This window comes from Rhipicephalus microplus, chromosome X (assembly GCF_043290135.1).
Source record: "Rhipicephalus microplus isolate Deutch F79 chromosome X, USDA_Rmic, whole genome shotgun sequence".
In the NCBI taxonomy this organism is placed as follows: Eukaryota; Metazoa; Arthropoda; class Arachnida; order Ixodida; family Ixodidae; genus Rhipicephalus; species Rhipicephalus microplus.
This window is the reverse complement of record NC_134710.1, coordinates 442,003,452-442,030,825: the sequence shown is the minus strand read 5'-3', so window position 1 is coordinate 442,030,825 and position 27,374 is coordinate 442,003,452. Positions and strand designations below refer to the sequence as shown.

Genomic DNA, 27,374 nt, shown 5'->3' with positions numbered 1-27,374 from the left:
CACAGAAGAAGGCCCTAGAAGCACTACTGCGATTTTTGCGATCCGCCGGCCTTTCTGAACGGTTGTAGCTAGAACGCCCTTCCTGTGTGTGCTTTCGTTCTCTGATGAGTGCGCGTGCGTTTTTTTTTTCTTCTCTCTCTATTATCAGTTTTGGGTGAGGTGGAGGGCATACCCTCCACCAAACTGAAAACTGACAAAAGAAGAAAGTGTGATACTAAGACGCCTGAAAAGCAACACATACACACACAGGGCGCTAATGCAGTCTCTACCCAACAAGATATAGCACTATGTTCCCGCTCTGCAGCGTACCGGACACCCTGGCACACTTGTTTCTTGCATGCCAGTGTATTGCCAAACGTAATCTGCAATAACACACGACTGATAATGAAGCAGGATGGAGAAACGAAGGCCTAACCAAAACGTGGAAGAAGAAGCTCGCTCTCTAGGACCTGGAAGACCAACAACTATTCGTCGCCAGGGCCAAGAGAGCAGCAGAAGCCAGAGGGTTCCTGAACTGAGGCGACCTCCCACCTCAGGGTGACACTGTGCATTGCTGGGGGCACTGTTTCGAAAATAAACGTTTACTTCTCCCTTTCTTTCTATCTACCCCTTTTTCTTGCCCATATTTCCCCACCCCCAGTGCTGGGTTGCAAACCAGATGCCAATATCTGGTCAACCTCCCGGCCTTCCTTCCTTTCTCTCTTTCTCTCTCTCTAGACAGATTGGCTTCCTTTGTAGATTCCTTTACGTGTGCTGTAGGCGCTCAAAGTGCCTATAGTAAACGCTAAGAAATGCTTCGCTTTTAAAAATATTGACAGTGAACTGGGAAAAACTTCGAGATCATGAAAGTTTATATAACTGAGACTTTGTGTTCCGTGAACGCTTAAGTGTCGAAAGAAGTAGGCTGGTACACGCAATGGTCGAGTCTCTCTAGTTAACTTACGCGGAATTTGTAGGTCCATGTGCTCAGGTATTGTCATCATCAGCCTGAATACATCCACTGCAGGGCAAAGGCCTCTCTCATGATCCGTTAATCAACCCTGTATTGGGATTTTTGTTGCCACGTTATGCCTGCGAACTTTTTATTCTCATCGGGCCATCTAACTTTCTGTCTCGTCTTCGTGAGTTTGCCTTCTCTGGGAATCCAGTTAGTTACCTTTAATGACGAACGGTTATCCGGCCTACTTGCTACATGTCCAGACCATTCCCATTTGTTCTTCTTGATTTCCGCTATAATATCTTTACCCCCAGTTTGTTCTTTGACCCACTCTCCTTTCTTCTTGTCTCTTAAAGTTACACATATCATTATCCTTTGCACCCCTCGCTGCGTTGACCTCAGTTCAAGCTGAACCCTCTTTGTAAGTCTCTAGGTTTCCGCTCCGTAGTTAATACTGTACTGGCAAGATGCAGCTGTTATATACCTTTCTCTTAAGGATTAGCGACAGATTATCATTCATGATTTGAGAATGCTTGCCGAATAGAATCCAGTCCATCTTTATTGTTCAAGTTATTTCACCCTCATGTTTCGGCTCCTCGCCTACTAGCTGTCCTAAGTAAATAGTCGGAAAGAGATATTTTGTGCCGAAGCTGTTGCACTTTACTGTAGTTTTATGCATTATATTGTTACGGCCAACGCTTCTGATTTCCGTGTCAGGTCACTAGTCATGAGCAGCAATTCATCCAATGAGTTACTCATGAAGGCAATGTCGTCAGTGAATTTCAGGTTACAAAGATATTTTCCATTAACTCTTCTCGCTAAATCTTGCGAATTTAGGACCCTGAAAATTCCCTGTAAACACATGGTGAATAGCATTGCAGAGATCATCTTTCCCTGCCTTACACTCGTCTTTATTGAGATTCAGTTGCTTTATTTATGGGGAACTAAGGTAATTGTGGATCCGCTGTAGATTTTTCCAGTCTTTTTATGTATAGGGTTCGTCGATCACCTGATTACGCAGTGCCTGCATTACTGCTGTTGTCTCGACTGAGTCAAACGCCTTCCCGTATATTCTTCTGAGACGAATACTTGTACAATACTCGATGGGTTCTGCAGCAGTCCCGCGAAAAGCTCCTGTTTAACTCCTCGCCTCAGTTGGTGGACTTCCTTGTCTTTTGGCATTTATAGGTGTGCGTGGAAAAACTATCTAGTCATCTGTGAAGAGCACGACGCTTTTGTTGGGTAGCTGTACGCGGCTTTGAAGCGGAGTTTCGGCCCTCTTTTTACGGACGACGCTTGTGAAACTGGTCAAGAATCTGGTGCGAAAAACATGCCTCGTTCTGAGGTTTCGCTCTTCAATCTGAGACCAGGTCAGAACAGCGTCTTCGAAAGCGAAATAAACATGCTGAAGCTTGTCGCCGGTGTTCCACTGATTGAAGGAGGTGAACCAGTCATATGCTGCTAACCAGCTTTCCGGGTCCTCCACTGATGATGCGTTGGTGGATCTTTGGGCTGCCAGAGCACGGTTGGTGCAGGTGGCATGGGGATGGTCATCGTGTCTGCGTTGAAGTCGGAGTCTTGGCTCATGTGGTATGTTCCGGTAGAAGCATGTACTCTGGAGGTTGCCCTCATTGCCTGTGGCTAGCTCGCTGGTCTAGGTTGATGTCGATGTTTTCTTTGCGTTTGGTAGTTGGCTCACGGGTGGAAGGGGATGTTCGGTATATGGACCGCAATGCACTTTCACCAGTGGTCGGGGCGTTTACGAAGGCAGCAGACTGTATGACGAGTATTAAACTGTTTATTTGGCCAAGCTTGTGACCGAGAAATGGAGCAAAACACTGGCATTGATTGCGGTGAACAGAGCGTCGACCATGGATCACCTGACAGGCGGTGAAGCTCGTCGGCATTTATACATGTGCCGTCAAATATTCTGGCATTATCGCCAGCGATTGCGCGGGCTCCAGAATAATCTGTAGTGTTCAAGTTGTCCGCACAACCATAACAAAATGATCTACTACAGTCCTGAAGCTTCTCGAACATTGCAGGCACAGCTTGCGCTGACTATTAGTTGCAGTGTGACGGCGGGATAAGAACACTTGAGGAAGCAATATGGCACTTTCATCCTTGATGCTTAACGACGAAGCACTACCTGAGACAAACTTCGATAACGTAGCGGAGCCAGAATGTGAGTGATATTAACACCAATGTTCTTCAGGCGTCTTCACACCCTCCTTTCCTTGCGTGCTACGTCACGCCATGTGTCCGACAGCCACACTTTTTTCTGTGCGACGCGCAAGAAAAAAAGGGTGGCTTCGAACTCTCCTATACGTAACGTTCCACTTCAACAGTGCATTCAAAAGTACATGGTGAATAATTGTACCACTGCTCTACCGAGCGTGTGAGTCGGCGTTCTTAGCTGCAATAGCTGTAAATGTCAATAGGGGCTACTTTTTTCTTACACAATGAGAATACTTCAGCACATTTTTGAAGAAGCGTGCATTTATTGAGAATATTCACTGAGCAGTGGCGTGTATTTGTAAATGAACAGTGCTAAGAAGAATATACTTTTAACCGCATAGATAAAATGACTTCTATTTTGCTCTTACGGCCATAAGTTACGCTTGTTTTGGTCTCTGTGTTAGCGTGATAGCTTGAAAAAGTTCGTTTCACTGTAATTCCGGCGTCGGTGTCGGAATTGTTGGTTGTGAGCGAAAAATGATCCCCTTTGCGTGACCAAAACTCGAGAAAGATGCAAACACAATAAGTAATAAAAAATTCCAAGTGGTAGTGGGGATTGAACCGTAGTCGCTTGCCTGGCAAGAGGGTGTTCTACCACACACATACGCCTCTACTTGTGAACACTGTGAAACTAACTTCCTCTGCTTGGAAATGCAGTGAAATAACTTTTCATGCTTTACAAACAGACGCGTACTATATACATGCTTCACAAAACAACATGAAAGATGGCCTTGATAATGTGTGGTATAAGCTACATAGCCATCAGGTGTCACAACACGGAAGCCAGTCACCCACTACAAAAGGCACACACGCTACTGCACAGTTAAGGCCACGTAGTGGGTGCATAGCGAGTTCGAAAAAATTCGAGATGGTAAGTGTTTGAAGTACGCTCTACGAACAAAATATCGCTATAGCATTCAACTCTTAAAGGCCCATCTTAAGCGTCCCACAATGTTTTTTTGTTTTCTGGATGTTGTGCGCAACCGTTTTCCGATGTCAAGCGTGCAATGTAGCAAACTATTGCGACAATAAACAATGGAATTTTTATGAAGGTGATGCAACAGACATAACTAGTCAAAAACAGAAAGAAATTTTCATTCATTCTAGAAGTCGAAACGGACCTTCGAAGGTAGTTTCACGCGTATCACTGTGGCGGTTCTTTTTACTTTTTGGAACGACTTCGTGCGTACACCACAGGTAAATAGTCACGAAGGAACAGGTATTCACAAGTTATATTCACGTTTAGTTTGTATCGTGTGTAGCGCATTTATAACAGCCGCCTTTTTTGAACACGCAAGTTTAGAGCTTATCTGGTGTCGTTTGGTTTCTTCTTAAGAAAGTTTGATATGCGGGGTTTAACGCCCCAAAGCCACATGTGCTTCACATGACGCATGTCACCATTGAATAGCGAGCGCTGCGGCTCATACTCGTTTTTAGGTGTGAAGAAGATTATAACGTTTTCTTACTCTAATATGTTATAAATTTGATCGCAGTCGATTTCATTATCGTTAAATGTCAACAAAAGTGTGCCCTTGGTGTGTCCGCTTGCAGACCCAATTTGAATTTCAATTCTACAAAAACAGGAACCAATCCAGCAAGTAGACTTTATAAAATATTTGGGAATCATTTATAATAAAAAATTTAACTGGAGTCCACACATATAGTATATAAATACCAAGGCACAGCCGGCCTCAGGCTTACTGCACAAGCTTTCTAACCAAAAATAAGGGTTACGGAGGCACACATTGATAATGTTGTACAAGATGTACATGCGCCCCATCGTGGAATTTGGATGCATACTATTCTCGGGCGGCCCTGTTTATAAAACAAAACTTGGAGCGAGAAGCACTGCGAATGTGTCTGGGACTACCTAGGTTTGTGGCTATCAACGTACTGTACAAGGAAGCGCCTGCCTACACTACTTTGTTGATTTCGCATTTTGACAGTACAAGCATTGTTAAAATTTATAGCTTACTGGCAAGAAGATCTCAATATGCTTTTATCGCAAACCCCGACGCCTTCTTTCATGCTCATTGGCCACGGTTTCACACACCCCATATATTGTTTTTACAACAGAATCTACAATGTATATATGTGAACATTAAAGTGTAATGGAGACTAATGACTCGAATTGTCATGTTATAATTGAGTATGATGATATATTCCTCCGAAAAGCCAAGTTACAATCTCTCAAAATTTTAAATAACATATCATTAGATTACTTGGAGCATGCAGAAACTAAAAATATAATAGCCACAGATGCTTCAGTAAATAATCAAAAGGCAGGTGTAGGCATTGCGTCTGATTTGCTTGACTCGTTCTTTTCAGTGAGGCTGCCTGATTTAACTCCAGTTTTTCGAAGATGTTACGAGGATGTTACTCCAGTTTTTCGAGGATATATTCGAGGATGTTGATGACTGGATCAACCACTTTGATCGGGTTGCCAGTATCAACGAATTGGAGGATGTTCGCAAGCTGCGCAGGGTTGCCAGAATCAACGAATGGGATGGTGTTCGCAAGCTGCGCAGATTCTGTGAAGACGTGGTACGAGAACCACGAGGCACTTTTCCGACATGGCAAGAGTTTAGCCAAACAGCTACGTAACGCCTAACGCAACGCCGAAAGAATGGAGAGGGCTGAACAAGCCACATCCGGCAAGAACCAGTGGCCGAACGAACAAGTTTCCATGTTTTTCGAGGACATGCTGTGACTCTTCAGGCGTGCTGACCATGCCATGTTGGAAGAAAAAAAGTACGGCATTTGTTGTGGAGTATAAAAGAACAGCTTTTCGCTGGACTCGTGTGCAATCCAAGGACGACCATCGCCGAGTTCATCCGTGAGGCAACATTGATGGAGCGTACTCTGCAGCAGCGGTCGTCACAATACGAACGCCACGTCCCGGCCATCGCATACTCTATCAGATCTGACAGAGAGAAACAGACCCTCGCAGACTTCATTTGAAGTATACTGCGGAATCGATTGCGACAGCTTCAGGCAGCGGAATGCCATTCACATGTGCCAGATATCGTGGATGTAATCAGACAAGAAGTCCGGCAGGCAGTCACATCCACGGCACCAATCGCATCACCAATAACCGAGGCTCCAGTCTGGACATATGCGGTGACATTGCGATCCTCTGCGCCACCGACGACAGGTCCCGCTTTGCGGACAATGCACCGGTCTATGCCCCCCGTCCAGGACACTGCTTTGAGTCCACCTCTCAGCTCAAGGTTTCCAAGTGCATCCTCCCGTCTGCTGGCCTGAAGACAAAGTGCTAGCAAGGCAAGCACGTGGCGCATCTCGGATAATCACCCGCTCTGCTATCACTGCGGTGAAGCGGGTCACATGTACCGGAACTGTCAGTACCGCCAACTAGGTCTCCACGGTTTCCACCCTGACGCTCGATGCCCACGCTACAGTGAGCACCCCCGCGAAATCGAAGCCCATATTACGGGCCAGCGAACCCCTTCAGCTGTTCCGCACAAATCTAAGTCACCATCGCCTCGCCAGTCTACGTCACCCAGTTTGCCCTCGTCGTTTTCCACTCCCTTCAGGAACCGGTCACTAAGTCCCCATAAGGAAACTAGGAACGGTGACTTCTGGGGGTGAAGTCACGGTCAGGCGAAATGTTAAAGACCCTTCTTCGACACAATGACCAGACGACTACCATTCCAGTTTTTCAGTGTTCCCGGAAAGCAGAAAGATCGTTTCAGCCGATATGGCCATCTTCGTCGACAACCATGCTTTCAGTGTCTTCGTCGACACCAGCGTCGAATATTCCGTATTGAGCGCTGCATTGGCATCTGAACAGAGGAACGTTACCACACCGTGGCAAAGACCCCAGTTGCGCACGGCAGGTGGCCATCTGGTGATGCCTCCTGGTATATGCATGGCGCGTATCCGAATCCGTACGTCGACATTTAGGAGGTATTGCCTGGTATTACGCGTGTGCTCTTGGCCAATCATCCTGTGATTGGACTTCTAACTTCACATATAAACCCAAAAAAGTGCATAAAGGGAAGGCCGCTGCGATAGATCAGTGGGTAGAGCATCGAACGCATATTCGAAGGTCGTAGGTTCGATTCCTGCTCACGGCTGGTTATTTTTTCACCCACTTTTCTTTCTTCTTATTTACATTCCATTGGTTCCAATAACTTCCCCTGTACATTCCTTAGCATTACTGTCTGTTATATCTCATTATTATTGTGTCAAAACACGGAAAAACGAGCCCTTAGGTATACACTTCTTTCCCTTATTCACTAACGAGGGTCTCGTACTGGCAGACTTGGTGTCTGTAGGTTGTATACGGGGAACTATTATTCAGCTGCCCGCTCGTATTAAGTTCACGTGCTACGTGACGCCACACCAGCGCATAAAAAATGTTTCACACTCGTCGCTTGGCTTATAGATGGCGCTGACTCACACTCCTACTTCTAAATTCACATATAACCCCAAAAAAGTGGATGGAGGGAAGGCCGCTGTGATAGCTCAGTGGTTAGAGCATCGAACGCGTATTCGAAGGTCGTAGGTTCGATTCCTGCTCGAGGCTGTTTATTTTATCACCCACTTTTCTTTGTTCTTATTTACATTCCATTGGTTCTACTAACTTCCGTTGTACTTTCCTTATCATTACTGTCTGTTAGATCTCATTAATATTGTGTCAAAACACGGAAAAACGAGCCTTTAGGCATACACTTCTTTCCCATATATATATATATATATATATATATATATATATATATATATATATATATATGTTTGTGTGTGTGTGTGTGTTTGAGCGCTATGTACTTCATCTTCATCCGTAGGACGAAACCACTGTAGGGATCATCATTTTATGTCACGCAGGCTCGGCCTCTGGCTCGTGCATCTGAAATAAATGAGATAACCTGGTTAATGCCATTTCGGACGTGGTCTCATAAGTGGTGGAGCAGCCCTGGAGCTCCGGTCTGGTAGACTGCTGTGCCCTCAAGCATCAGCAATGGCAGAACCCAATGCGTCCGCTACTGCAACTGCTTCTTCTCAGCCACTTAGGCTTCACTACACCCTCAGTACATCTCACCGAGACACTCCGGTACTTTACAGCCTTCGCGGCGAAGACGTCGAAGAATGGCTGGCCAGTTAAAATCGAACCAGCGTTTGTATTTATCGGGACGAGGCTCCCAAACTGCGCTACGTTTCTTTTTACCTCAACGGTGTCGCTAAAACCTCGTATTATAACCACGAGAGCGATTTCTCCAATCGGTTGGCCTTCACGGGGCATCTCTGTCGGGTATTTAGAACGTCTGCAGGATGCTCTGCAGTTGCGAAACAGAAGCTCGCCACCCACATTCAGGGGGACGACGAATCATATACGTCCTACATTGAAGATGTTCTGGCTCTCTATCACCGAGCTCAAAATGACAGGACGGAGGCCGATCGCATCTGACACCTACTAAAAGGTATCAACTCTGTGGCCTTCCATGCTCGCGTTATCCAGAACTCAAGTACCGTCCAGGACGTCATCACCACATGCCAACGCCTGGACGCGCTTCATTCCATGCGGCTTCCACACGCCTCCTGTGACGCTCGCTTTACCGGAGAGCATGAATTGCGAGTCCTTATCCGCATAATTGTAAGAGGAACTCCACGGCCTTATTTCAGGCAACCCAACAATTGCGTCTGTCCGCGCACCTTCTCCCAACTTGCGTGAGATAATCAAGGATGAACTGGTAGCAATGACAAGCGCTGCGCATACCCCGTATCGTGTGCGCTTGCCGGCGCCTTCGTACGCAGAAGTTGCATCACGGGCCCCTGCACCAGTTTTAACCGTACCTGCGGACGTCGGATGTGACCATTTGGCTGCGATGGCAACGCAAGTGCCAAGGCAACCCCACTATTCTACACAGCGTTCTTCGCACCCCGTCTGCTTCTATTGTAGCATGAGGGGTCATATATCCCGTTTCTGCCGCCGCCGTCAGCAGGATGAACGACGTGTTTACACAGCTTACGAAAGAGACTTTGCTCCGAAACCCGATGAATACAATCCCGCACCCTATCCGTTCACATCCCGTGGGTCAACCTGCCCTCCATGGTCTAGAGCTTGACCTCATCCTTCTCGTTCATCTCGCCACCTTTCTCTGTCACCATTTCGACGTACGTCATCACCCCTGCGTCCCGCGCCGATCTCTCCGGACTCGGAAAACTAGAATATGCAGTTTTTAGAGAGTAAACTGCTTATTGTCAAAACGTTACAACTCCTCCGTCTCGTCCAGGTAATTTACTGCCTGGTTGTGTGGAAGGTGATTTTGTTGACGCCCTTATAGACACTGGAGTCGCCATTTCTGTAATTAATCGTGAATTGTGTTTTCGCCTACGTAAAGTGCACACTCCAATGCCGGTTCCTTGTTATGCTGTGTTAATGACAGTCCGATTTGCCTGACCGGATTGTGTACTGCTCGTATTCTCATCGATGGAATCCGTCATCACATACAATTGGCTGTGCTGTCTTCCTGCGCTCATCAGATGATCTTAGGCTGGGACTACTTGTCACCTGCGCTTGCTGTAATTTCGTGTGGTCGGCCCCTCATTTGTATTACGGACACTGAGCTTTCTTCTGCTGCTGACCTTTCGTCGCCCAACCTTGTCACAGCTGCGCATTCCCTCCTGCCTCCCGGACAAGAACGTGTCATTACAATCAAGTCACGAGGCATTCTAGATGGTGACGTTGTGGTTGTTCTTTGCCAGCGCTGTATTTTTCGAGAGATCACCATCGCATCTTGTTTAGTGTGGTGCTCACGTGGTCATGCAAGCGTCATCACCTGCAACAGGACGCCAAAACCACTACTTCTGCCAGAGGGGACCACTGTTGCCAGCAATACTAAAGAAGCACCGGTTTGTGGCGTCACTGGTTTATCTGCTTCGCCATTCTCAAAGTGAATTCCAGCGGAAGATTCATCTCCTGCTCGCAAGGCCACTTCGTTTAAACATCTCAACCCAACGCAAACTGATGCCTTGCCGGCGTTAATAATAAAGCACAAAACTTCCTTTGACGTTTGTTTCGAAGGTCTGGGTCAAACAACAGTGGCCGCTCATCGTATCAACGCCGACGGATCCCGTGTCATTAGCCTCCGCCCTTACCGTTTGTCGGCTTCTGAACGCAAGCTTATAGAGGAACGAGTCAACGACACGCGCGCACACAACGTCATCAGGCCTTCGAGAAGCGCATGGTCTTCTCCTGTCGTAATAGTAAAAAAGGATGGCTTGGTACAGTTATGCATTGACTACAGATCACTCAACAAAATTACTCGTAAGGAGGTCTACCCAATGCCTCGCATTGACGACGCTCTTGATACTGTACAAGGTGCCTAGTACTTGCGCCCTGGGCGCAAGTCTCAACTTGCGCCCTGGTTCATGGCAGATTCCGATGCACGAGTCTGATAAAGAGAAGACTGTGTTTGCTACGCCATATGGGCTCTTGGAATTCAATGTGATGCCTTTTTGTCTATGCTACGCCCCAGCCACATTCGAACGAACGATAAATACGGTACAGCGGGGATTAAAATGGAAGACCTGCCTTTGCTACCTGAACGACATCGTCATCTTTTCGGCCAGCTTCTCACAGCAATTGGAACGGCTAGGCGAAGTCCTCAGATGTTTAGCTAAGGCCGGTCTCCAGCTCAACAGTAAGAAGTGTCGGTTTGCCAGTCACAGCATCAAGGTGTTAGGTCACGTCGTCAGTAAACATGGCGTTCAGCCCGATCCCGAAAAGGTTGCTGCCGTACTGCACTTCCCTACACCAACCACACCCAAAGACGTCCGCAGCTTTCTTGGCTTGGCGTCGTATTTCCGCCGCTTTTTACGTAATTTTGCGACTATTGCGGCTCCTCTGCGCTAACTTCTGACCATGAGCGCACCCTTTGTCTGGTCGGATGACTGCGAAGTCGCCTTTCACACCCTCAAGCGATGCCTCACATCACGGCCAGTGCTTCGCCATTTTGACCCTGCAGCACCTACTGTGCTACACACTGACGCAAATGGACTTGGCATCGATGCTTTCCTTCTTCAGCGGAACCACGCTTTCGAAGAACAAGTCGTGGCCTACGCGAGCCGTTCTCTTTGACCTGTTGAGCGAAATTAAAGCATCACTGAGCAAGAATGTCTCGCCATCGCGTGGTCCATATAAAAATTTCGCCCTTATTTATGCGGCCGGCATTTCACAATAGTGACTCACCATCATGCTCCGTGTTGGTTATCATATCTCAGAAATTTGTCGGACGCCTTGGCCATTGAGTGCTACGATTGCAAGAGTATGACTACAACGTCACATATAGGTCGGGTCGGCAGCACAAAGATGCCGTTGCTTTGTCATGTTGCCCGCTATCGCAAAGCGTCGAAGAGTCACCTTTCATCTGTTCGTCACCACCCACTAAAGTGACCAAGCAGACAGCTGCTGATTCGAAAGAGTTCGTTGCCTCGGCGGATCTTCTTTCGTCCACAGATCTCACCTCGCTCCATAATGCCAATACCTACTGCCGCACAATCATCGATCGGCTGACTGCTTTATCGCGTGCTCCAAACAGCCACCTATGACGACAACTTGCCCGTTTCAAGCTTCAAGATGGAACATTATGTCGGCAATTTTACCATTCTCTCGGTAACCAATGGGTTCCCATCACTCCTCGCTCACTTCGTCTGGAAGTTCTACAAGCGTTTCATGACAACGCGACAGCTGGCAACTTAGGGTTCCACAAGACTTACGACCGCCTCAAGACTCGCTGCTTTTGGCCTGGTCTCTCCACTTTGGTCGCCAAGTACGTCGCTGCCTGCGCGTCATGCCAGCACCGAAAACATACCACGTATCTTCCCGCGGGACCATTGCAACCACTGCCATGCCCGTCCACTCCCTTTGAATTTGTGGGCATAGACCTATACGAACCTTTTCCGCTTACGCCGGCTGGACACCGTTGAATTGTTAATTCCGTGGACCACCTCACTCGCTACGCGGAGATGGCAGCTCTTCTCTCTGGTGCTACCTCTGAAGTCACCGATTCTTCCTTCGTGCCATTATTTCACGACATGGCGCACCGCGTGTGCTTCTTAGTGACCATGGCAAGACATTGCTTTCACATGTCCTTGTTGAAGTCCTCCAGGTCTCTAACACCATCCACAAGACCACTTCAGCGCATCACCCAGAAACTAATGGTCTGACTGAGCGCTTTCACTGAACTTTGTACGACATGATCTTCATGTACGTTCAACCGGATCACAAAAACTGGGACACTATACTTCCTTTTGTCACGTTCGCATATAATACTGCCATACAGCATACGATGAGTTTCAGCCCTTTTTTTCGCGTGTATGGCCTTGTACCGACTTTTGTTCTGGACACCACCTTTTTTTTCACATCTTCCGTTCCATCTTCATCTCTCCCGGTAGAGTTCGACCCTCGCGTCGCCCGCTGCCATGAAATCGTCCGCGCCAACACTGCTACCATTGAGGACAAGAAAAAAATCGACATTGATGCAAAGCGTCGAGTTGTTCTGTTCCGCCCAGGCGACGAAGTCCTTTTGTAGACACCTGTTCGTGCACCTGGGCTCTGCGAGAAATTCCTTCACCGATATCTCGGTCCATACACTGTCCTGGAACGACCATCCGAAGTCGACTATCGCGTTGCTCCTGTCAACGCGGCTCCTGATCGTCGTCCCCGCCACACCAAGATCGCCCACGTCTCTCGACTGAAAATATATATTCGGCGCCTCAACCCTTTCTAACTTGCTGCCCTCTTTCGCGAAAGGGGGAAAATCGTTTGAGCGCTGACTATGTACTTCACCTTCATTTGTAGGACCAAACCATTGTAGTGATCATCATCGTATGTCACGCAGGCTGGCCTCTTTGGCTCGTGCATCTGGATTAAAAGAGATAACCTGGTTACTGCCATACCGGACGTGGTCTCATAATATATATATATCTATGTATATATATATATATATATATATATATATATATATATATATATATATATATATATATATATATATATATATATATATATATATATATATACAATGTGAGTGACAGCAACGTTCACGTTGACGCCAATGGCAAACTTCACAAACTTCAGTGGAGAGTGTCCATATAAATGCTATCGCAATAAAACAAATCCTCGGTCTGCACACTAAACATATAGCAGGCAAGGCCAATCAGAAAAGAAAAATGAACAGGGCAGAGCCAAGTGAAATTTTGAGGAGGAAAGATGGGGCAGGCAAAGCGGACTCCACCCCCAGTCTAACCAGACAAAAAAAAAGAATACATTTAGTTTGGTCTATATTGTTGATCTTACGGCTAACATGTTTGATGAAGTTAATCTTCAGGAACGAATCCTGCGATGAGCAGAATAATAATGCTGTTTTCTATAGCTTCATTCAATAAACGTTTTCTCTCTCTCTCTCTCTCTCTTCTATATTTTGCTTTCCTATCAGTTGACAGTCGACGAGGGCAGTACCAGATCAAGGGACCACTTTTGTCTAATAAGAAGGGAGAACGAATGAACTACAACTATGGCCAGTACGGCCATATAGCGAGACACTGTCCCCAACCAAAACGGCCGATCAAGTGTTCTCGCTGCAACGGTACAGACCATAAACAACGTCACTGCAACGCGGCACTGCAGCGCAATGAAGCAAACGCGGTAACAGAGCCAATACATAAAACCAAGAGCACAAGTGAATTATTCAAGGAAGTCACTATGAATAGAAGGCTCACTCTTGGACTCATCGATACAGGAAGTTCTCGTTGTCTCCTGTGTGCTTCCGTGGCAGCGAGGTTTGTCTGAGAGATTGTTCTTGATACAACACGCTTGTATGGTTTTGAAAGTAGCACTGTGCCTGAGACGAAAAATATTGTAAGATGCAAGAGCGATTTACTCATCGATGGTGTTTTAGAAAAGCACGTACCCTACCTCGCTGTCCCCGAAGAATCCCGATTTGTGGATTTATTGGTCGGAAGGACATTCGCTGAGTTGCCTTACATCTCGTATGCAAGAACGGGATGTTCTCTGCGGTTTTGGCATTGTAGTGACTGTCCGCTTGCTCATGTTGAACCTTATGCAAGTGATTAAAGATTGCAGCTGAGCGCAAAGAGGAAATGCGTACGCCAAAGTTACACTTTCAAATAGATTACTTTTTCTATCAATCGAAGGCGTCACCAGTTTGTACGAGCTACACCAGGAGAGGCACTGCAAGTTTCTGGACGAAACTTCAGTTCTGATGACATGGAGCAAGGAAATAAAATGGTGAAAGTGAAGCCCTCGACAACTTCAAGAAACTCAAACGAAGCTCTGACGTGAACGTTGGAGCCTCTATGACATAGTTCTAACACGTTTTCAACTCGACACACAACCTTCAGGCTAACAGACAAGTCTAACGAGTGACCCGAGCTGTGTGGCCCGTCGTCATTATGGCAATGAAGGTGCCGGCGTACCAAGATTGGGATGGAAACATCAAGTATGTTGAGTGAAATTTAAACAATGCTGTGAGCGAAAGCATGAGTAAGACGTCTGACGAAGTGCTACACGGCCATAGGCCAGTTGGTTATGCTCTGCAAAGGGCCAGAATGGGTGAGGAAAACGCTTAGTGTAACCCAAGTGAGCTTCAAGAAACTGCGACACAACACTCAGTGGAAGAACAAGCCAAAAGTAAAGCAGCATATGACAACCGTCGTTACCCCGCAAGGCTGTATGATGTCGGCGAAGTGGTATTCTTCGAGGTAGAGTCCAAACACAAGGGACACCCAACTAAATCACAACCGAAATACCGAGGACCTTTAGTGATAACAGAAGTATTGCCTGCCGACACGTACAGAGAGTCAGAGTTGAACAAAGTTACTGGGGCTGCTAGGTACGCTACGACAGCGCATGTTTCGCAGTTGAAGGCGTCGACGTCTACAAGCAAGACGTCTTACCTGGATGACGTCGAAAATACCGAGCACCAAGCAGACCAAGATCAGTGCGCCCCTGGTAGTCAGGCGCCCACGAAGGCAACAGGTCATACTTGCCAGACTACGTACTGCGTGTTGTAAAACAGCAATCAATTTCCTTTTGCAACGTCTCGACGAGGACGTTCAGCTTTGAGGATGGCCGAATGTTATCTATTCAGCTAGTAGCTAGCGCCACCTTTGTAATGCGCCACGACAAGTAATAAATGGCTCAAGCATAGCCTCAGTAGCAGTGTGTGCGCGTTCGTGCGACAATACGAGTGTGTGTGCGTGCGAGCGCAAGACACATTGGGTAGTTCGACGGACGCTGTGTGTCCTCCTGTGCGACGAACTCGAGTGAGTCTCTCTTCAGTCTGAACATTCTTTGTTTACTTTTCATTTAATAAAACTGTTTCATCTTGCCTGAAGTAGCCCTGTGAGTGTGTGTCTCTCCTCTGAAGACGTTGATTGTTAACACTGGTGGATATCCAAACTGGTCCTTGTATTTCACTGATGGTCCCTCACTTGTCAGTGAGTAGGCATCAGTGTCCTTTCTGTCGCAGTCGGGTCCCGTCCGCTTCCTGGATGTGGCCGTCGCAGAAGGAGGGGGACCTGGTAGATATCCGAACTGCAGACGCGTAGCCAGAAAATTTTTTCTGGGAGGGGGGCACCACATTAAATTCGGGAGGGGCACCCCTCAAAATGGCCATTTTTCGCTCTCTATGCCATGGCGAAAAAAATTTGGGGGGGGGGGGGGGGGGGGGCACGTGTTCGGTGCGCTACGCTTCCGCCGAACTGGCACTTTTACATCACTGATAACGCAGCAGCAGAGTTCACGAAGGGAACGTGTTATAGCGGAAACATGGCAAGAGATACTCAAACAGCGTACCGCTAGGCACACAGTTCGTCTTTCTTTTTTCTAACGGCAATATCTTCTCAATCCTGCTATGGTCTAACCTTTCTAATTTTTTTGTGACATTCTAATATTCAGCTGAAGTGGGTGACAAGGGTGCACCCGTTGAGCACACCCATAAATTGTCCAGAAAAAAGATGAATCAAGCGATAACCTTCTTTTTTTTTCGTCACTGATGTATACCACACAAGGTCTGTTCACCGTGTACCTTTCTTTTGCAGGTGACGAGTGGAAAAGAATGCGTTCCGTGCTTAATCCAATATTTAGCACGGCCAAGATGAAGCTGATGTCACAAGTGATGAGTGACTGTGCCAATACTTTGGTCGAGGTCATATCGCATCAGCTGTCAACTGGTCGAGCCGTCGTCAACGCTACCGAACTCTCCCAGGGGCTTTCTTTGGACGTCGTTACAAAGTGTGCTCTCGCGTGGCAGGTGAGGAGTTTTTTTACGTTGTGTAAACGAAACAAGCAACAGAAAAGTTTGCTTCTTGAGGTAATAAAGAGGACACAAGCTTCTGCGATTTTACACGTCAAAACGTCGATGTGATTATCAGGTAAGCAGGAATGGAAGGCTGTGTAAATTTAGGCCACTAGCTGCCCTTGAACGTGTGCCTGAACCTAAACGCAAGGCGGTTTAGCGTCCCGGCAAGTGCCATGACCCAGATCGAACCCCCATCTTTAGCGCCATACAAAAGAACCTTAACACACGCAGTGATAATATGGGGTTGTAAAAAATACACAGGAAATGAACTCCCCCCAAGAGTAGAATCAATCTTTATGCTAGTACTAACGTTAAAAAAATTCACAGGGTTCTTTATCCCTTCACTTAAGACGACTCGAAGGTGAGAGCCAGCGTCATTTTCTTCTGAGCCGATGTATTTATCTTCCTTCCTCCACCCATCGACAGCTTTCGGTATTTACCGTTTTGCATTGCCTGCGTGATGACACTACCGTAATTAGACCAAGCTATACGTTGTCATGTGACGACTTCATAATGACGTCATAAACTTTAATGATCTGTGACGTCATCAGGTGACAATGATTTTCAGGGGCGAAGCACCTTAAGACCTCACAATGTCCGCCCGTCTGCAATCCGTGCACGGCGTAGCGAAAAGCCGAAACGCAGAGGCGCCATCTGCGCGGCACCGCGCGAAAAACAAGCGCTTTGACCGTGTCTCTTCATTATTATTGATGCCAGCCAGATACGTCTGATGCAGCTGTTCACCACCTTCTTCTCTATTCCTTTGCTGCTCTCACCCATCATCTAGCCTACGCCTGTGCTTTGCGGTCATAGAGAAGACAACCCTTCATGCAGTGTCTCACAACGAGAATAATATAAAGTAATTTTTCCTTCATTTGTGTACAGATCTGTGGGGCGGCGTCTTGCATTCCTTGTTATCACAATGTTCGTGGTCACGCTGGCTCTGTAAGTAATACGGCCTTTTCAGATAGCGTTCGTGTGCTCAGATTTGGGCGCACGTTAAAGAACCCCAGGTGGTCGAAATTTCCGGAGCCCTTCACTACGGCGTCTCTCATAATCATTTGGTGGTTTTGGGACGTTAAACCCTACAAATCAATCAATCAATTTCAGATAGCGTATCGCCGTTCGTGGTCCTATGCAGGCAATCATTGGGGACGCGTCACGGTGATGCCGCTGCGTGAGGTGGCGGTGGCATTTCTTCCAGTCACGAAGTTGAAGCATGAAGGGAGAAATCTGAGACACGTAAGATGATAGAGAGGGGCACACGTCTATTGCGTTTCCATGAAAAAGTGCTCGGAAGCATGTGTGATACAAGCAGCCCTATCCCTCCTGTTTACCTAACAGCTTTTTGCCGCACTCTCTCAAGGTTCTCATCACAATATGAACACAAAAAATCACAAAAAACAAAAAATACATGACACAGCGCGTGTGTCGTGCAATTTCTTGTGTTTTCGTTCGCTGATTGTGATGAGTATGTTCCAACGAGTCCAATTTGCTACTATACTCTCAAGGGTATTGATATTAGTTTTAGTATCCCCCGAAATGCATTCGTGTTCAGTTTAGGTCTAATTAGGGCGTTACAGCGTAGGAGTTTTACTCGGAATGAATGTTTGTAGGTTTGTGCTTGAAGAGAAAAAGTTTTCTGAAGGGCGAAGTGCAAGTGTTACTTTTGTGGTCATTTTATGTTAGGTTGTTGTTGAAGGGGACTCTTAGATACATGTGTTGTGTTACTTAATGCAACAGGGATGCACCTAATTTCAACGTATAAAGCAAAGGTGATTTTTCAGGTGTCGTTAACCTAGGTGAATTTTTATGTGTGCTTTGTGTCATTTGCTAGTTGAAGCAACATTCAAGAATATTACCTCAAATACTACAAAGCTAATTTCATCATTGATAGAAATTTTATTAATGAACAGCACGAAATTATCAGCAATTTTTGAATCTGCACACCACCCTAAATAATGATAACAGTGACGTTCATATATAAAATAAAAGAGAGCTGAGGACACCGCCCTTCGATACACCTAATTTGACTAGAAGGGAGCCTGATTTTGCCTAAATAATCCGTAGGAATCTATGGCGGTTAAAAAATTATGCAGCCACCCGCGATTCCGCTAATTGCCCCGCCGCGGTGGCCTAGCGGCTAAGGTACTCGGCTACTGACCCGCAAGTTGCGGGATCGAATCCCGGTTGTGGCGGCTGCATTCTCGAAGAAGGCGGAAATGTTGTAGACCCGTGTGCTCAGATTTGGGTGCACGTTAAAGAACCCCAGGTGGTCTAAATTTCTGGAGCCCTTCACTACGGCGTCTCTCATAATCATATTGTAGTTTTGGGATGTTAAACCCTACACATCAATCAATCAATCAATCAATCAATCAATCAATCAATTCCGGCAATTTGAAGTTTCAGAAAAAAATTTGTTCTATGCGAAAATAGCAGACCGGGCTTTTCTGAAGTATAGAAAAACTGTGTCAGTTTGTTTATTTTTGTGAAGTGTTTATGAAAAGGAATGACAAACAGTGACCAGCTGGGTGACATCCAAAACCGTGAGATGAGACATCTGAGACTTTCCCCTTATAAAAAAAATCGGGTTACACTTTTTAGATTAAGAGTGAACATGCTGACTGAGTATGTCTGAAGCTTACGTCACATATATACAGACAAACAGGCGTTGCAATCGTACACAACACAGTGATAATGAACATGTGCACCACCTGCACTGTAAGAACAACCATACGAACAACAACCGGTTATAGCCTCCTTTCATGTGTTGCATTGTGAGCATTTAAACATCAAGTACGCCAAGCACATGTAAGTAATTGGTGGTCGTTAGAAACACTGTATACCAATATCGACTTTTTACGATAACCCGACATAACATTCAACGCCGTTTACATCAATAGAATTCCATTTACCAGCAGGCACCTGGTTCAATACAGTGCAGCGACCTATAGGCCCAAGTCTAATAATTGTTACTACGCGCTTACAAATACAGTTGAGACAATCTTTTGGGAAGGCTGGCCTAGGAACGACGTTACGACCCGGATCCGATCCGACAAGCGGTGCCATACGTGGCATCGCAAAAACAAGGCCGATGTACAGAACAACAACAAAAACGCTGCTCTCACGGTTCTTACGTTTTTTCTCACGTCGCCTACCCTTTAATGCAACAGTGCGGAGCTTTCAGCCCCTAAAAAGTGCACAATTCATCCTTCGCGAGCCCCTGCGCCGTGATCAATACCACAAAATAAGACACGTAAGACTACGAGCCAACGCATATGGTGTACCGGCCGAGTTCATCTACAATTCATCGGCGCTTCTGGGCTTATAAGTACGTGATTTGGAGGAGTAAGAATTACTCTGCAGTAGAGATGCGGCATCAGTTATACTCATTGTTATTTTGTTTATCGCGCACAGTGTCCGCACAAGGAGAGATGAGCATCCATGCGACTCGCTGAAAGAAAACGCAAAAAGACCGCTGCATAAAGCTGCCATGCACACTCGTCAGGCCTTCGCTGACTCATGTGTGAAAAAGAGAGACTTGCCCTTTGGTACGCCTTATTAAAAGAACAGGATGCCATACTTTCTTGCGCATTCAACGTAGTTTTGACCTATCGGTAATGTAGTGGCAGCTATCGATAGAGATCATAATCAGCAACTGACATGGCAGCTGTGTCATGATATAGTCAAGGGGTGGTGACGCGTATCTAGAGAGCAGACTGTAGGTCAGAGATGGAACTTCATGTCACGGAACTTGTGGCCGGTGAACAGAAAGTCAGATTACAGCGATACACACTGGCAATGATAGCGGTGAACAGAGCGTCAGCCGTCGATAAACTGACAAGCGGCGAAGCGCATTGGCATTATTACATGTGCTGTCGAATATTCCACTTTTATCAATGGTTGACGGGCAATCTCTGGAACAATTTCAAGTTTGCGCGTCTTGCGTGCCATCTTCGTAAACCGATCACAATAATCGCGAACCTTCTCGAACTGTAAAGCGCAGTTCGCGCTGAACAATCCTGACAGGCTTTGTGGGTGAAAACCAAATGAACTAAAAAATTGGCAGATCCCACGTAAAGTGGGAATCCATGATACGAAGCACGAATGAGTAAGGTTGATATGTCACTTGGAGATCAGCAGAATGTTACGAGAAAAAGGTAAATTACACCGTACATGACCTCCATGTCAAGATTATCATGTTTGGACGTGTCATTTACCTTCTATTCACGTCACATGATACTAAATCTGGTATATATAGAGCTAGCGAAACAACGGCGAGCTCATCATGAAGGGCCGATCATATTCTGGTGTAACGTGGACGCGCGCACACGCTAGGTGCAGCGACGCTAAGCTAGCGAAACATGCAGCACACTATAGTATGACGGCAGGCGCGTATACCAGCGTCCGTCGGTGCGGGGTGGCGGCCACCAGCGCGAAATGCGGCATGCTGCATTTCACGCATGACGCAACGTCCGGGTGCGCCGAAATGCACATACGTCAAAGAAACGCAGCACCTGAGAGCATATGGCAGGCAGATCGGCTCCAGTCAAAGCGCCGCCGGCGTGACGCGACAAAACGAATGCCAGCGTGCACGCGTGCCGGTTCACGTGGACGTGTATTGGCGCCTTGAGTGTGAATTGTAATCATGTTCTTACAAAATTGATTTATGTAACGTCCCAAAACCACCATATAATTATGAGAAGCGCCGTAGTGTAGGGCTCCGTAAATTTCGACCACCTGGGTTTTTTAACATGCACCAAAATCTGAGCACACGGGCCTACAACATTTCCGCCTCCATCGGAAATGCAGCCGCCGCTGCCGGGACTTGATCCCGCGACTTGCGGGTCAGCAGCCAAGTACCTTAGGCACTAGACCACTGCGGCGGGGCCATGTTCTTACATGACACGCATCTGATGATTATCATTTTTGCAGCAGTCACATACCTTCGTCATCCGTTCACGCGACGTAATGCCAAGCTTGGCATATGTGAAGCTAACGAAACGGCGGCGAGCACATCATGAGTGTGGCATGTAGTTATGTTGTTACATTACATGCATGTCATAATTATGGTGTTCGCACCAGTCACATACCTTCGTCATCCATTCACGTCCCGTAACACCGAGTCTGGTATAGGTGAAGTTGGCGAAACGGCCGAGAGCGCATCATGAGCGGGGCATGTAGTCATGTTTTTACATGACACGCATGTCACAATTTTTGTTAGTTTGTCGCTTGTGTTCACCATGCGGTCATGTCATACCATATTAGTTTTGCAACATGTCATGTGAATGAAACCACCCCAAGAGCAGCAAGACCATGAAATGTAAATAATGACCTTCATGACATACTAATGATTTTATGTTATGACTAGTCACTTACGCTCGTCATACAGTCATGTTATGCCATACCAATTTTAATATCTATACCATTATTTAAACGGACAGGAGAGCTAAATGTTGTAGGCGGCTATATAGATAGATAGATAGATAGATAGATAGATAGATAGATAGATAGATAGATAGATAGATAGATAGATAGATACGCTCAAAGGCGGTAAAGTTTACTAAGAAATGCTTCGTATTTATATTTAAAAATAAGTAATGCGTGTGGCATTGCCCCCTCTGAAGAAGCATCGCCCCGGTGACTAAAACAGAACACGACTAAAAAATATATGAAGAAACAACAACAATAAAGCAATAAAGCACAATAAATAGATGCAAATATAAAGCACAACAAAATAGTAACAACAACAAATATTGCGCGTACTGTCCTTACGTCAGTTCACGCGCATGAAATAGTTTCAGACGCACGACATGAACAACTTCGGGTGTCGCATGCCGCTGTTAAGATTCCATCGGGGACGACCTCGTAGTCCAGTGTACGGATACATCGACCTACCCTGTAGCGTCCGAAGTACCATCGCAAATTTTGCTGAGGCCAAGTCGGCGTATGGGCGTCTATACCCATAGGCAGTCGCCAGGATGGTATTCGACGAAGGGTCGTCGAAGGTCGTAGCTACAGATTTCGGTTTTTCGCTGCATTGGATGCGCAGAAAAACAAATTTTCCAGCTTCTTCGGCGCGCTCCAGGTATGCTGTGACGGTGATGTTTCCTTTGTCAGCGACGTTAGGCAGCATTGCGTAGAGGAACGCATTGCGCAGCGCTGCGTTCCTTCCGTAGACCGACTTGTATCGTGGCATCTGCGTCGTTTGTTCGACAGTCGTCTTAGATGCAAAGATCACGTATGGATGACTGGCGTCCCACGTCTTCTCTTCAACGTCAACTAAATGGCCAACGCGTTGGCGATAGTCTTAGTAAGGCGCTCGGTGAGACCACTGGTCGCTAGGTGGTAGACAATGGGGAGGCATTGGCTTGTCTGGCTATATGCCGGGACCACCTCACTTGACTCCGCAGAGAAGACCACACCTGTGTCAGTGATGAGGACCTCTGGGGCTCCCAGGGCAATGTATTCAACGAAACAACATCGCTACCTTGGCAGCCCTGCCTTTTGGTAGGGCCCTAGTTTCACGTAGTGAGTGAGGTAGTCGGTGGTGACAACGATCAATTTATTCCCCCAAGTCGATGTAGGAAACGGTCCCAGTAAGTCCTATTGGCTTGCTGGATTGGTCATTGAGGTGGTTCGATTTACTGAAGGAAGCCTGCTGGTCTTGTCTTGTCTGTGGTGTATTGCGTCACTGTCAGTCCCGGAATCTTTTCACGCAACGAGACACAGAGAGGTTGGGGGTAGGAAAAGACACGACCTATGCAACCGTATTTGGGAGCACGGCTCAGCGGTGTTGGCGTGAAGGCCTGTAGTCCTCTTGTATCCTCGCGAGCGATGCGGAAATACCGAGGTGCCTAGCCGTTGGGTTGTCGTGCAGGGCCTGCAGAATTTATGTTCACATTGCCGAAGGTACAATGCTAAGGCAGCTGGCTCAGGCCGGAGAGAAGTTCTCCTTAACGAGTAGGTTGTTCTTCAAGAAAATGATGCCCGTTTTCGCCTAAATGTTTCAGGGATGGTGATGGTACCACCATCAAGGTATTCCTCTAGGCCCCTCAGTTCCGCGTTGGCTCACTGTCCGTCGGTGAAGTCATCGGCATCGATGGTTCCAAAGAAACACTTATGCTTGTTGTCCTGCGGTGGTGGATCAACGGGAGCGTGAGAGAGGCAGTTCGCGTCGGAGTATAATATCCTCCGTCCTTGTGCACGACAGTAATAAAAAATTCGAAAATTCTTGAATAATTAAGCTACACCGCACGAGGAGACATGAAAGGCTCTTCAGGTTATAACACAGAAAAGGCATGGTGCTCAATCGGAACTTTGAATGGCATGCCTTAGAAGTAAGCAGGAAATTTTGACGCTGTGTAGATGATGATGGCATGGCACTTCTTTTCAGTTGAGGAATAGTTGGCCACAGCTTTGGATAGTGACCGGCTAGCAGAACTGATAATCCTTTCCAGGCCGACAGTCTTTTGCACAAGGACTGCACCGAGTCCCACGTGGCTTGCGTCGGTGTGCCCTTCTGTTTCGGTGTATTCCTTGAAATGCGCAAGTATCGCCGGTTTCCCCATGCGTCGTTAAGGTTCCTAAAATTCTTCCTGTTGTGCCACCACCCACAATAAATCCATATATTTCCTGGGCCATTTTTTCCCCGCCATGGTGGTCTAGTGGCTAAGTTACTCGGCTGCTCACCCGCATGGCGCGGGATTGAATTCCGGCTGCGGTGGCTGCATTTCTGATGGAGGCGGAAATAATGTAGGCCCGTGTGCTTAGATTTCGGTGCACGTTAAAGAACCCCAGGTGGTCAAAATTTCCGGAGCCCTCCACTACGGCGTCTCTCATAATCATATGGTGGTATTGGGATGTTGAACCCCACAAATCAAATCCATCAATTCCTGGGCCTTTTTGTGCAGGAAAATACGTGGGGATTTTTGGCAATGTATGCGAAAAAAATGCCAGCAATAGTGAATTTCCGGGCCTCAGAAAGGGAGTTCTTCAGTCCAGGGCGAAAAATCACTGCCCTTCGCCGCAGATGTGGCGGTGCCAATTAGGTCACGCCTTCACTTGCAGTGCGCCATGACGTTACTCTCTCCCTCGCCCGCCACGCGCTCGTGGCGTGTGACCTCTTTCTCTCTACTGCCTCTTTTCCGCTCGCAATGTTCGAGCGCACATCGAGTGAACACTCTTTCGGCTCGTTTATCTGCTATGAAGAGGACGCCGGAAAGTGAAGCTCCTTAGCCCACCGAAAGATGCGCCGAAGCTATATGCTTTGACCCTGCCATCACCGGCATTGCGATGGTTAGCAGGGACGATCGCGTTCGCGAATGGGGACGTCGCGCCTTCATCACCGACGAGGCGCGAGCCAGAAAAGCCGTATGCAAGCGTCAGCAGTGCAAGACCAACCACACCGAAGAGGTGCCAGTTTAGCACGCTGATCACGTGCGAGAATGGAGACGGCGCGCGATAAATACAGACGAGACACGAGCTAAGGAAGCTGAGCGCAAACGTCTTCAACGCGTCGCAACACTGACGAGATGCGATCCAGGGCAGCCGAGCGGAAGCGCCGACCGTGGAAGCGCCGACAGCGGAAGGCTAATGCTGTCGAATCCTCGACGTTGCCGTCGTTGACGTCTCGAAGTCCCCGCGCGCCCTCTGCCACCCGTAAGCACCGGGCTCCACTGCCATATCCGAAGGCGACCTGGAAGAAACATCCGAGACCTCTTGAAGACGCTCCTGCTCCGAGTGCGTTGCCGCGCACGTCGGCGACGTTGCGATCCCCACACTGTTCCTCGCTCCCAACCTGCCAAAGGAACAGGTCTGGAGGAGATGCTGGTTGCGGCAAAGCATGTCGACGCGTGCCTTTTATAGTCGCGGGAGACTTCAACGTTGACGTCAGCGGAGCACGAGGATAATGACTCGTCGATCCCATGCGTGGCCTGCACTCGCTGAAGCGCGTGTTGCCGGAACGGAAACTACTCACCACGATAAGGGGAACGTTCATCGATCTCGCCTTGCCAACTTCGCAACGAACGTCTGCATAAACATGTCAGTGTTCACCTAACCGATCACGAAACCATGGTATTCAAGTTGAAACGTGCGCCAGCTCTAGTCCAGCGCCCATGTCAAATCTGAAGAAATGACAAGACCTACGCCAGCCATTGCTTAAACAAATCTTTCAGAGCTGACCACAGCACCCACGTAAGCTCCGTTTAACCCGTAATGCCACCCGTGCGCAACGCTGCTGTTTCGCATCTTGTCAGAGTTCCCTTTGGGAAGATGTCGCTAAAGTCTGAATAAATAGCAGCTGCCTATTTCTTGTGCTTCTAACATTGTTTATGTTGTAGAGCCCTGGCGAACGAGACAGCGAGTGTTGTTTTGTAACAACGTTGTGTTTATTTCTGTCTTAACCAGAAAGCAAACCGAGCTGGTGAAATAATAGCATTGAAAGTGACAAGAGAATAAGAGGCGAATGGAAAGCGGAGAGTAGGACAGTATATTTACCGCACCTGAAGCGAAATAGAATCAAATGAAAAGGGGGTGAGAATAAGCGGACAGACAAGTTTATTGATGCGTGTGGATAGAGGGGAGAGGAACTACCGTAGTAGGCCATACAAGAGAGCTCGCGGCTCCACACCGAACATGCACCTGCGTCTCAGGGACGTTCTGCTTATGACCCTAGTGGTAGTGGACCATCGTGGTCGCGCTACTACAGTTTTACCTTGATGCCTTATTAAAGGTGAGGCTAGTGAAGCTGTGTAGAGACCACACTTTTTCTACAATCCCCCTATCTGTATTTCACAAGGGTGCCATATAAACGTTTTATATTTATAATATGAATGATGTTCCTTGCAAACGGAAGCGTCCATGCTCAACAGAGGTGGCCCCTCTTTATGGGCAATGGCGTATCAAGTTATTATCAATTCAATAGCAATTATATGGACATTCTCGGCTAGGCTTCACCGTCAGCATCGGCGTTTACGAACGCCTTCATTTACCGTATATGTATTCGTATATACATATGTGAAAACGCAAGAAAGAAATAAATATTGCAGAAAAAGACTCCGGCGCACTGAATCGAAAGTCTGACCTCTTGCTTGTGAGTGCGTGGCGTTAGCCACTCAGCCTGTGAGCAGCCTGCCTTTTACGTTGAAACGGCAAGCTATTTATATATACTCCTTACCGCTGGTGGCGACGATCTCGGGGGAACTACTGTGTTTTCAGCATAACCAGCGAGATGGCGCAATGAGCGTGCGGTGCCAAATTGTCATGACGCGGTGACGCGTACTGATGCGTTCATCTCCCACGTGTACTTAGCACCGCAGAGCGGGGAGGGGGTAGTCACTCACGCGAGCGAGTGCTTACCTTGCCGAGGCGAGAATGGGACGCCTTGATTTTTCATCGAAACGCTGTTGCAGTTACCCGGCGTACAAAGGTAACTGCAATGGCTGCGCACTCTGTGTTTCCGAAAAGGACGCACTTTTCAGACACAGCAAAGTGAGACACCTAATCGCGTTGAACTGTGCCTGTGATCACGCTTCGTGCGTCATTTGTGCGTGATCAGCACGGGGCAAGTTTTGATTTGCTTGCCATTCTTCGCGTGGCATTACAATTTGTTGCTATCACAATTATTGCTTCGTCTTTGTGGCAAAGCTGTGACTTTTTGAGTGATTGAGAAATATTAGGCTTGTGTCTGAAAGGAGTTTCAACTAATAAAAAACATTGCTTTGTCTTACTGAAGAAACACGTTCCATATCTGGTTTAAACGATAAAGATTGTGACAGGCTGTCAAAACACTGTGTTAAGTAGTGTACATTAACTGCAACATCTTCTGCTCGTAAACGGGGGTTTTCTAA

General features: G+C 47.2%; 1 protein-coding gene across 7 annotated transcripts in view; it reads left to right on the top strand.

Moving 5' to 3' along the window:
• Positions 1-27,374, top strand: part of LOC119160886 (cytochrome P450 3A4) — an 89,005-nt gene that overhangs the window by 39,970 nt on the left and 21,661 nt on the right. For all 7 annotated transcript variants that reach the window (XM_075880551.1, XM_075880549.1, XM_037413156.2 and 4 more), the window contains one exon: positions 16,262-16,473. In XM_075880551.1, coding sequence (XP_075736666.1) covers positions 16,262-16,473 — 212 coding nt within the window. The remainder of the gene's footprint in view (positions 1-16,261; positions 16,474-27,374) is intronic.